At 42.0% G+C, this 12,210-nt stretch overlaps 1 protein-coding gene across 4 annotated transcripts in view; it reads right to left on the minus strand.

Moving 5' to 3' along the window:
• CUL1 (cullin 1) overlaps positions 1-12,210 on the minus strand; it is a 103,391-nt gene that overhangs the window by 6,055 nt on the left and 85,126 nt on the right. For all 4 annotated transcript variants that reach the window (XM_033194487.1, XM_033194490.1, XM_033194486.1 and 1 more), the window contains exons 10-17: positions 11,024-11,131; positions 10,837-10,943; positions 8,240-8,288; positions 7,728-7,859; positions 6,192-6,309; positions 5,044-5,120; positions 4,433-4,564; positions 2,053-2,145 (exon numbers count right to left, since the gene is read on the minus strand). In XM_033194487.1, the coding sequence (XP_033050378.1) occupies positions 2,053-2,145; positions 4,433-4,564; positions 5,044-5,120; positions 6,192-6,309; positions 7,728-7,859; positions 8,240-8,288; positions 10,837-10,943; positions 11,024-11,131 (816 nt within the window). The remainder of the gene's footprint in view (positions 1-2,052; positions 2,146-4,432; positions 4,565-5,043; positions 5,121-6,191; positions 6,310-7,727; positions 7,860-8,239; positions 8,289-10,836; positions 10,944-11,023; positions 11,132-12,210) is intronic.

Consider the following 12,210-nt stretch of genomic DNA (forward strand, 5'->3'; position numbering starts at 1 on the left):
CCGGGAGACAGAGCAAGACTCTGTCTCAATTCAAAAACTAAAAACCAATTCCATTTACATTAGCATCAAAAATAACAAACTAGGAATAAATTGACAGTCATACAAGATGCATACACTGAAAACTATGAGACACAGTTGAAAGAAAAGACAACCTAAATAGATGAAAAGACATCCAATGTTCATGGAGTGGGAGACTTAAAATACTGTTGTCTATAGATTCAGTGCAATCCTTATCAAAATCTCAACTGCACTTTCTGCAGAAATGGACAAGCTGATCTTGAAATTCATAAGGTAACATAAGGGACTCACAATAGCCAATATAATCTTGGGGTGAAAAAACAAAGTTAGGGGTGGTCTCAATTTCAAGATTTACTGCAAAACAACAGTAATCCAGACAGTGTGATACTGACATAGTATAGATATACAGATCACTGGAAAAGAATTGAGAATCCAGAAACAAACCCACGTATACCTATGGCCAATTGACTTTTGACCAGTTTGTCTGCACCAAACAACAGGGAAAGAATAGTCCTTGGCCTCAGACTAGGCAATGATTCCTTAGAAATGACACCAAAATCACAAACAACGAAAAGAAAAAATAGATAATATAGGCTTCATTGAAATTAAAAATGTGTATATAAGAAAGTGAGTAAGAAGACAACCCACAGAATGGGAGAAAATATTTACAAATTACGTATTTGATAAGGATCTAGTATACAGAATATTAAAAGAATTTTTACAACTCAACAACAAAAAGACAAATAATCCAACTGAAAAACGGGCAAAGAATTTGATCAAACATTTCTCCAAAGAAGATATGCAAATGGCCAATAAACACAAAAAAGATTCTAAACATCATTAGTTGTTAGAGAAATACAAGTAAAAACCACAAGATACTACTTCATACCACTGGGATGGCTATAATTTTTTTAAAAAAAGAAAATAACAAATGTTGGAGAGGATACGGAGTAACTGAAAACTTCATACGCTGTTGGTAAGAATATGAAATGGCACAGCCACTGTGGAAGAGTCTGGCAGTTCCTCAAAAAATTCAGAGTGACTACATGACTCAGCAATTCTATACCTAGGTATACACCCAAGCAAACTGAAAACATGTATTCACAGCAGCACTGTTCATAATTGGAAACAATTCAAATGTACATCAACTGATGAACAGATAAAATGTGGCCCAGCTATACACTGGATTATTCGACCACAAAAAGAAATGCAGTGCCAACACATGCTGTAACACGGGCACACCCTGCAAACAGCATACACTACGGGAAAGAGGACAGGCACAGAAAGTCACGTGTTATAGGATTCCATCTATAGGAAATGTCTGGAGCAGGCAAATTGACAGTAAATTAATGGTTGTCAGGGGCTGGGAGTTAGTTGGTAGTTACTGCTAAAGAGTGCAGGTTTCTTTTTGGGATGATAAAACCTTCTGGAAGTGGATAAGGGTGGTAGTTCTATAAGCTTGTGAATATACTGAAAACCACTGTGTACACTTTAAAATGACTTTTATGTTCTGTGAAATGTTATTATCTGAAATATATCTCAATAAAAAATATGACTAGCAGGAAAAATAATACTAAGGTGGAAATTTAAGCTTAGTAAGAAAAGCCGAGCTGGAGAAACAGTTAAGCACTGGTTAAATGAATGAGGGAAATGCATGGATGAGGAATATGTGTGTGTTACACCGAGTTTTATTTTTAAGAGACAGGGTCTCTGTCACCCAGGCTGGAGTAGAGTGGCATGATCATAGCTCACTGCAGCCTCGACCTCCCAGGCTCAAGTGATACTCCCGCCTCAGCCTCCCAGAAGCTGGGACTACAGGCATGTGCCACCATGCCTGGCTCAACACTGAGTTTTAAAATTAAGACTTTTATAATGCATATTAAAATCCTGGAATAAGAACATATTCATATTCATGAGGCAAACATCTATTTCAAATTAAAGATGTCCATATCCTCTCCCTTATCTTTCCTAACAATATCCACGAGAACAAGGAAACGGCAACTTGATAGAACAAAGAGACTGAGATGAGAATACCATTTTAATCTGAGTGCTGTCGGTCAGCTGCTGCACGGTGTAGGCATCTTCTGTGTTGTATTGAAGCAGGATAGCCATCTGGAATGTAGATGCCTTTGAGGGCCCCCATAGAAAAGAAAAAGAAGGAAAATTTAAATGCATGGAAACACCTCCAAAAATATATAGCCTAAGTTTGAAGAACTTATTTATGAAACACATTCTTTAAACAAATACAAACAAAGCGCAGATCTATTTAAAAGGGAATATAAAACGTGGCAACACCACCACAACGCAACATCTTCCCAAAGTCATTCATTTTCCATGTTTTCAAACATTAAAATAATTTGAAGTTTTTTCAAAAAATGTATTGTCTATGTAGATATATCCTATAGATATGTCCCCACTCATTTATAGAGAAAATCACATATACACACACCTGGTATATGTGGACATGTTAAGCATCAATCTCCAAATCTGTTTTTGGCACATGAGCTAAGGAGTATTATCTTTTGGCACATTATTGATGTAAAACAACACAAATATCAAATTATATTTGGTTTTCTAATCCTAAGTACTTTACTATGAAAGTAGGAAAAAAGTAAGTAAAGTATGAAATGGCAAGTGCCCTAAAGGTTTTCTTTTTTGTTTTTTTTGATACAAAGTCTTGCTCTGTCACCCAGGCTGGAGTGCAGTGGCACAATCTCAGCTCACTGCAACCTCTGCCTCCCAGGTTCAAGGGATTCTCCTGCCTCGGCCTCCTGAGTAGCTGGGACTATAGGCGAGCACCACCACGCCCAGCTAATTTTTGTATTTTTAGTAGAGATGGGGTTTCACCATGCTGGCCAGACTGGTCTCGAATCCCTGACCTTGTGATCTGCCCGCCTCAGCCTTCCAAAGTGCTAGGATTACAGGCTGAGCCACTGTGCCCGGCCCTAAAGTATCTTCTAAAAGACAGGTAGCACGCGTTGGTTCCTGATCGCTGAGTGTGTGCGAGCGAATGAATGCCCCCTGAAGACTCCTCCCTCTCTTCTCCCTCTTTTCTTGCATAATCGACAGCAACAAGTAATGACCCATGACTGTCAGCCACTGCTCGCCCAGGCAAGGCCTCAGTCAATGAAAAGAGAAACAAACAAAAACTGCCACATGCCCGTTTCAGGGTGGCCCGCAGACGACAGTGCTTCCAGGACCTTGAACAGAGACACAAGGGAATGAGTGTGTTGCTAATGTTTTCTACTGGGCCCACTCTTGGCTGCCTTAACATGGCAGCCACACCCTAGGCAAAGCCTCCGCCTTGTCAAAAACTGGACACTGAAATTCCAGGTACTATAGTCGAACACATGGATTCTTCTATGAATATTTGGGGATAAATGAAACAAAATTTCAATTATATAGTAAGAAACATTCAACTTGATAGAGCCCTCTGGAGCCAGCGTAACAATACTATGCATTTTAACAATTTTAAGTCAGAGTAGATTTACGAAAAGTTTAAATTAATGAGCAGCTTGAGTCTGCAGAAAAACCCATTCTGAAGTTTCTTAATACTTAAACATAGACTTGCAGTTGTTCTCAGAAGCTTGTCGGTGAAACCTTCTCAGAGACTAAATTATGCCATTACTTGTGAAGCCTGCTCTGTACAAAAGTGGAAGTAGAAAGAGCCTGGACTTTTTTTTCTTTTTACTTTAAAAAATTTATAGAGATGGGGTCTTGCTACGTTGTTCAGGCTTGTCTCAAACTCCTAGCCTCAAGCGATTCTCTGGCCTCAGCCTCCCAAAGTGTTAGGATTACCAGCATGAGCCACCACATTGGCCAAGCCTGAACTTTAAGAGAAAAGACTTTAACTGAAATTTTGGTTCAGCTACAGATAAGCTAGGATTCAGAGAAATTCACTTCAATGAACCCAAGCCTCAGTTTTCTCACCTACAAAATGGAAATATTCTTAGTTACATAGTTATAAACTTGGTTGTACTCAATATCGTTGTAATAAGCACTGTTGTTAATGTGAAACTGCTTTGTCAAAGGTGGAGAGCTGTTATAATTAAATGCACGCAACTCCAACGTTTTAAGCCACTACCTGAACACTTGATGTGTGTCAGGCAGGAGCCGTGCCAAACACTTACTAAATACGTTATTTAATTTTCACATCAATTCCCAAGTATAAGCACTAACATCCCATTAATGGAGGAGAAAACTGAGGCTCACAATCATTAAATAACTTGTTCCCCCACCAGAAAGAATTGGAATTTGGCTCATCTGATTCTTACAACTCATGCTTTAAACTTGCTACTATTTCACCAGAAGCTGAATTCTAGATGCTCCTGCTGAGTCAACTGCTAATGACTTCTATAATTTGCCTTATGTTCATTTAGAATAGAAACATTTTAAGACAAAAACGTGATCTTACCTGCAAAGTATATCTGTTTTTGAAGCAGTTAGTTACCAGTTCTCCTTTAGACAACTGATATAACCACGTCAATTTTCGGCCACTGTGGCGGCTGGCGTAGAAAGCTGTGAATCGCTGATAACTACGTTCCAGCTAGATAGAAGGACAGCATTATATGGAATACAGATCTCACCACATCCTACAGGCAGTGTTTCTAAGTAAAGCACACTGTTCCAAGCTTACAGTACAAACTCAGTGCTTATATAAAAGTAAAACACAAACGCCAGGTGTCTGCCTCTCTTGTAAAGCACTTTAAGCACTGGAAGGTACGATCTAAAAAAGGTTCATACTTCAAGACCAGCAGGTTCGTCAAGGTGTTCATTATACAACTAATTAGGTTCCAATTACAATAAAGAAGCATGTCTGTAGAGTTGGGCCAGCCAGCCCACTTTCAGCCATCCAGACCTGCCCCACTGCACAGGGCTCTTCCCTGAGTGTTGCCCCCACGGTTCACTGTGACGCAGCCAGCCAGCAGGAAGGCCATCTGCAGGCCTATCCCCTTCCACAGTGAAGGCTGCCCCGCCCCACCCTCCACTTAGCACTAACGGGATGGCAGATAAACCCATCCTTACCTCTGACGGCAAGGCAAACGTACAAGACTGCTGGAAGGGCCAGGACCCGGAGCTCAGCACTTGAATGCTGAAATCCACTGGGGGGCGGAAGAGAGGAGAGAGTGAACATTCTGGAATACATTAATTATAAATTGAAAAATTCAATCATTTCAGATGAATGTGGATTGATCTTTATTAAAAAGCACATTAAATAAAAATCCTGCTTGAATATAAATTAAGAATTGAACATTTTATTCAATTAAAATTAGCAAAAAGTGCAAGAGCCAGATATTCTTTTCTTCCAAAGAGTGAGAGTCTTCATTTTGCTTCCACCTCAGAATTCTGCTGTCACATGCCTGCCCTGCTTCCCTTGCTTTCCTTTTCAGTCCTGAATCACTGAGTCCACTCAAGCCACGCCTGTGCTTGCCAGGCCCAGCATCATCACAGCCCCAGACTCATGGAAACTCACAAGCAGGAGAAAACTGCTAACTTCAGTACAGTGTATGTTTCAGTTATTACTGTGAAAAGACACACATGGTCTATAAATTGTAACAGTAAGTTCATCTTCACAGATAGTTAAAAAGCCCACTGGCAAAACTGTCTAGTTTTACTATGGAATTGTTAATCCTGATTTGGGAAAAATAAAACTCTCCATTTTTCATTTAAAAAGACAAAGATGATCAAAAGATGACGTAAGCATAAATCTGCCATCCTACTACTATGCGAGGCCTTAAAACCCCAGCCCAGCTGCCTCTCCTGGAGAACTGAACCACCTGTATCTGCCTGTACTGATCCCTAATCCCAGTCTGAAGCCACAGGTCTTCAGCTTGACTGTTACCTATGCAGGCCAAGTGAACATGAAAATAAATGCTAGAATGGATTCAAGCTAAGGTTTACAACAAGACAAAACCACGCCTGTGAGACCCTCCCCAGATCCCAACAGGTGGTGACCTCGCCCCAGTACAGCTGACGCCACTTCAGGGGCTGTCATCTCCTAATGCCACACGGGAGTTGGGGGGGAGGGCTGGGCATTTGGGAAGACTCTCGTGATTCTTAGTTTGTGAATTTCTACTAAGTCCCTCCCATCTTCACCTAATACTTTGTCATTTCTTCATTTGCTACAAAGAACTCTGCCTGTAAACACAACAGACAGGCACACGGGTACTCACAGTCGAGGGGTTCTGAATTTGTCAAGTGCTTTTTGAACTGCTCGTTCAGATCTTTGCTCACGCCAATGTCTTGAAACATGCGCTGAAGTTTAGAGGTGTACTCGAACCCGCAAGCTTGCTGAGAAGAACCCAGATGACTGTCTTATTAATTTGTACAAAAATATAAATGTATACAAGGGACTCAGAGAAATCAGAGTATACAATATATAATTATATGGAACGACTAGCGAAGCTAGTAACATTTTGCTATATTTTACAGTACAAATATGCATGGATTAATATTAACACACTGTCGAAAACCCCACAGCTCTATGTTGCATAGTGAAGTCTTCGCACACACAATTCATACACAATTTGTGAGCATCTAAGAGCAAGGTGTCCCGGCACTATGGTAGAATACAATGATGAAATAATTTGTCTCTATCTCTTACCAGAAACTGAACTGTGTGCCCCCAAAATCCCTGTGTTGAAGCCCAAACCTCCAATGTGATGCTATGTGGAGGGATCAGGTCTTGAACGTGGAGCCTCACAACGGGACTGGTGTGCTTGTAAGAGACGCAGAGGAGCTCTGCACTCTCTCTGCCACGTGAGGCATCGCAAGAAGGTGGCTGCCTACAAAGCAGGAAGAGGGCCCGCACCAGGAACCGAATCAGCAGGCACCCTGATCTCGGACTGGCAGCCTCCAGAATTGTGAGAAACAATTTCTGTTGTTTAAACCACCTGGTCTATGGTATTTTCTCACGGCAGCCCACGCTGACAAAGACACCCACATAATTTCGGGTCACAGTAAAATATGCTCCAAGTCAGATAAGAGCAGTCGACAGCGCTGACACACAGGCGTGCAAAGGAGGGGGCGGAGGAAGAGCTGCCGACAGCAAAGTAACCAAGCCCAGAGCAAACAAAACCTCCACTCAGCTCCAGGCCAGCACAGTGTGAATGCGCTCTAAGGCCAAAGGTGTGGGAGGCAGGAGAGGCCCCACAGATGGTGAGCTGAGCCCAGCCAGGCCTGGGTAGGATGGAAGCCCCACGGTGGGGTTGGGGAGAAGGGGTCAGGAAGGCACTGGAGCCCAACGAGAGTAGAGCGATAGCTGTGGGAGGCTTTCAGAAGAGCAGCGGCAGAGCTTCTTGTACAAACCACTGCACAAACTCCTCTGCCTGCCTCATAACATGGAGAGACTAAGAGCTGTTTTAATAATGACTCGGCTCACGCCTGTAATCCCAGCACTTTGGGAGGCCAAGGCGGTCGGATCACGAGGTCAGGAGATCGAGACCATCCTGACTAACATGGTGAAACCCGTTTCTACTAAAAATACAAAAAAATTAGCCGGGCCAGGTGGCAGGCGCCTGTAGTCCCAGCTACTCAGGAGGCTGAGGCAGGAGAATGGCCTGAACCCGGGAGGCGGAGCTTGCAGTGAGTCAAGATCAGGCCACTGCACTCCAGCCTGGGTGACAGAGTGAGACTCCGTCTCAAAAAAAAAAAAAATAATAATAATGACTCGGAAGCTGGGATATATTTTTCAGGAAGATGAAACTCACCTTTAACTTGGAGATCATGCTGGCTTCGGCATCGTCACTCGCGCTATTCTGGTGGACGAGCCTCTTGGCGAGCATCTTCGCATAGAACTTCTGAAATACGTCTTTGTCTTCTATGTACTTGAAAACAACCATCTGGCAAAGCCACCGAGACAACACACTTAACAAGCACACACACAAGCCGACAGTGCAGAGCCGACTGTCACCGGCCACAAGCCAGGAGCCAAGATGTGCCCTTGGCTTTGGGCAGGTCTGTATGCCAACGTTTATGATGGCAAAAACTCCACCCCAGAGTCTTGAAAGTTTGTGAATCCCTTAATTCAGTGAGTTGGACTATTAATGAGAAAAGTCTGAATGCTAAAAGTAGTAACTCAATTTAGGAAGTAAAACCATAGATTCAAAATAAAATCAATGATGATTACGTTTCACATTTCACAGGCCCTCTATCAATAGCATGACAAACAGCCTGTGAAATACACAGCTACTGGAAATGGGCATGATCTTGAAGCACTTACCACTTGATTGAGTGTGTCTTCTAGTTCTGCCTCCTCTGGGTTCTTGGAACTGAAAATTTAAAAAAGATACCATGTTTTAAAACATCAGTACATTTAAACAAGCACCACTCAGCCAGAAAGCAGGTTCAAGCATTCAAAAGATCAGTTCTCATCAGATTAGTGCAGAGAAAGAGGGAAGGATGACTTTCCTTACAAATTGGCAATCTCATACCATAACCTCATCATTGAAGAACAGATTATGAAATAGTCATTTAGAATATCCAAGGTGAAAACCAACAGGAGATATTTATAAAACGTTTCCAAAAACATTCTGAAGAAGTTTGCCTTTAAGATAATCCACTTAAACTTCAGTAAAGGAAATTCACTTTACCAATTGCTTTCTAGTCTGCTGTAATTTAACTTTGGAGAAATAAAAAGGCACATAGATTCCCTTTCATGGCCCAGTCATTAAAGATAATGAAGGGGTTTAAATTCCTACTAAACTGCTGCCCTCTGTAGTTATATGTACAAGAGATGATTGTCCTTTAACAACTGATTCACTCTATGAACAAACAATAATTCAAAGGTGACTTAAAGGTAGATGAAGTTTTGTACAGGTCTTTTCTACAAGACCGCTTTATAAACAACACCCCTGATTCATATAAAACGAATCAGCTACCACAGAAACTCTGAAGACGTGTCTCCAACTGGAGAAGAGGTGTCTCCAACTTAAGAACAGTTGGTTCAGAAAACCCAGCCCTATTCTTGGCACTCTTGGGTCAGGGGTGTTCCTCTTCCCTTGGAGCAGTTTAACTTAGTGCCTCCCTGACTCCACTCGCCGAACACACACTCGTTAAATAGATGCTGTGGAAATGTCTCTGCCATTCTGTCTGCATCAGTGGCCTTAACCAGTAATCAGTAGACTTGATGAGGGACATTTATGAAAAGACAAGGGATAAAAAGGACACTAAGGCCAGGCACGGTGGCTCACACCTGTAATCCTAGCACTTTGGGAGGCTGAGGCGGGTGGATCACTTGAGGTCAGGAGTTGGGAGATGAGTCTGGCCAACATGGTGAAACCCTGTCTCTACCAAAAAAAAAAAAAAAAAAAAAAAATTAGCTGGGTGTGGTGGCATGCCTGTAGTCCCAGCTACTCAGGAGGCTAAGGCATGAGACTCGCTTAAACTCAGGAGACAGAGGTTGCAGCGAGCCGAGATCATGCCACGGCATTCCAGCCTGGGTGACAGAGTGAGACTAAGTCTCAAAAAAAAAAAAAAAAAAAACAAAAAATCAAAAAAAAAAAAAAAAAACAACAAACAAAAACCCACGATACTAACGATACTAAGTGTTTGTCAAACAAACTGAAGACCCAGTAGAGTACCTCCATAGTCATAATATGCAGCCCCCCAGAATGAAACCAAGTCATAAGAGGCCTTCCAATTTAAAGCCCCTTCTCATTTCTGGAGAGGATCCGACTTGTTAAATTACACACTAAACCAGGAATAAATATTCCTGTTTATTGCAATAAACAGGAAAAAAAAAAAAAATCAAACACTCAGAGTTTCTCACTGGCTTTGGGTAAACTGGGTTAAGAGAAAGCTATTGACCTTCATCAAATGTTCTCCCATCATTTACCAAAAAGGCCACATAGTTTTTACACAGTTCTCTGTTTACGTAGTAAATGACATCAGACTTAGTACTGCTGGGTTATCCTAACGTTCCTAGAAAGCTATACTATGTTTTGAAGAATTATTATTTAGTTCACAGGTAAATCTGGCTTGTTAATATTTTACTTAAGACTTCTGCAACTCTATTCTCAAGTGACACTTGTTTGTAGTCTTTTCATTCTGGTATGTGCAGGTATTCTCGGTCTTTTTTGTATTGGGGTTATGCTAGCTTTCAAGAGCTGTTTCAAATATAATTTATTAATATCAAAACCAGTATAATTTGGGAGTGGGGAAAACTATTGTAACAGAAAGCCAGAAGGAGACTGGCTTCATTAAAATCTTTAAAACGTATTGTTGTGATATTTGGAGTAGAGCATCTCTAAACTGAAAGAAACTTAAAGTGAAAGAGAAGCTGAGAGAAACCAGGACACACAAACAAAACAATCAGTGAGAACTTCAAAACACAATGCAGAGGAGAAAGCTATATATTATATTGCTTCCAGATCTTAATGTACATACGCTGATTAGAAAACATATCAATTGAGAAATAAGATTCAAAAGCAAAGAATATGAAACAGCAACAGAAACTCATCTAACGAAAACAAATTTAAAACTACACAGAATAACAAAGGTAATCTACGGCCATACCACCCTGAACGGAACGTGCCCGATCTCGTCTGATCTCAGAAGTGAACAGGGTGGGGCCCAGTTAGCACTTGGATGGAGAATAACCAAAGTCCCACAATACACTGAGACACCTTCTGTTTTAAAAACAGCCAGTGGGAGGGAATGCAGATTTTGAACCGGAAAGACGATTATGTTTAAGCATTTTCTCATGAGGCACAAAATTTACAATTTAATGTATGTAAAATATAATGTAAGTTTTAATTCCTCATATAAAAGCTGAGATTTTAAACAGGAATACTAAGAAAACATAGGGTCATTTAATACCTTTTCTTCAACAAGGAGTCACAGTATCGAGCCAGCAACTCAGGGGATTTACTGGATGACTGGGCCATCTTGGTAACCGCATTGTTGTTTATGAAGCGACCGCAAGCCTGTGTTACACAGAATACAGTTAGAGACAAACGCCCCATCCATATATACTACAGGCAAGTCACAACCGTCACACACCTACCTTATCGAGAGCAGCCACGAAGCCAGCGTCATTGTTGAATGCAGACATTACCAGGGCATTGTATTTTTTATGAACATCAAGCACTGTCTGTACATACATTTTGGGGTCCTTAAGTGGGGGCAGAAATAGAAACAAAAGTTGGTTATTGGGGATTAAATTGTGTATTAATGTATACAATACAGGTACTAGTATATAAAATATTCTAAAAGCTATAGATACCTTTTCAAAGTTAAGAAATAAGATCAAGAAATACTTTTGGTACCATCACTGAAACACATAGGACATTTTGTTTACATACATAAAAGAAAAAACAATCTATTCTCCACACTCAAAACTAAATATTGATTTCGAGCTTGCATTAAAAAGAGTGAAAACTCAAAGAGATCATGAAAACAGCATTTTCCAAGTGACAGTTCTGCTTTGCCAATTTCTCCTTGTTAAACAGTCTGGACTGTTTCAGCTGGAGAAGGCATTTAGCCGTCGAGGTCGGTCATCAGCCCGGCTGGGCAGCAACGTGAGGGAAAGCGGGGTTCAGGGCGCGAGTCTGACTGCGGTCCCCCACTGGACACTGCAAACCAGAGGCGCGGATCTGTGTGGCGCCGCGGGGAGGTCAGGGCCTCACCGCAGGACGGGAAGAGGGGCAGAGCACTGCGCAGGGCAGCAAAGGGGCCTCCCCGCAACAAGGAACAACATGGAAATGCAACGCGAAAGCTGGCCGCAGAGGCTGCTGTGGCCAAAGGAAGGCAGCGACAGTGGAAGGCAAAGGAGACTGAGCTAAGTGCTAATAAGAAAAACAGCGCTGCTGCTGGGCATGCAGTGCACGCCACCACCACCCTTCATGGGACCGCGACAGCCCACGCTGGGAAGCAGGTGCCGTTTTCATCCCCATTCTACAGATGAAGAACTGTCTGTCACAGCTAAGCACACTGCCAGGAACTGGCGGCAGAAACAGGCTTGGCTCCGGGCTGCGCGGGAGCCGGGCTGGGAAGGTTGGTGGGGAGCTCTGGACCACCCCTAGCCAAGCACAGACTCAGGCGCTGGGGCACGCCCGTGTTTCCACAACACCGATCCATTCATCTGCAGGGCTCAGGTGCCAGAAATCAGCATTCCCAATTTTACCTATTCTGCATTTTTTATAACATTTGATTGATTTACTTGCTTTTAAAAAATCATGTGTAAAAGTAAGG

This window comes from Trachypithecus francoisi, unplaced genomic scaffold (assembly GCF_009764315.1).
Source record: "Trachypithecus francoisi isolate TF-2019V2 unplaced genomic scaffold, Tfra_2.0 Lachesis_group4, whole genome shotgun sequence".
NCBI lineage: Eukaryota > Metazoa > Chordata > Mammalia > Primates > Cercopithecidae > Trachypithecus > Trachypithecus francoisi.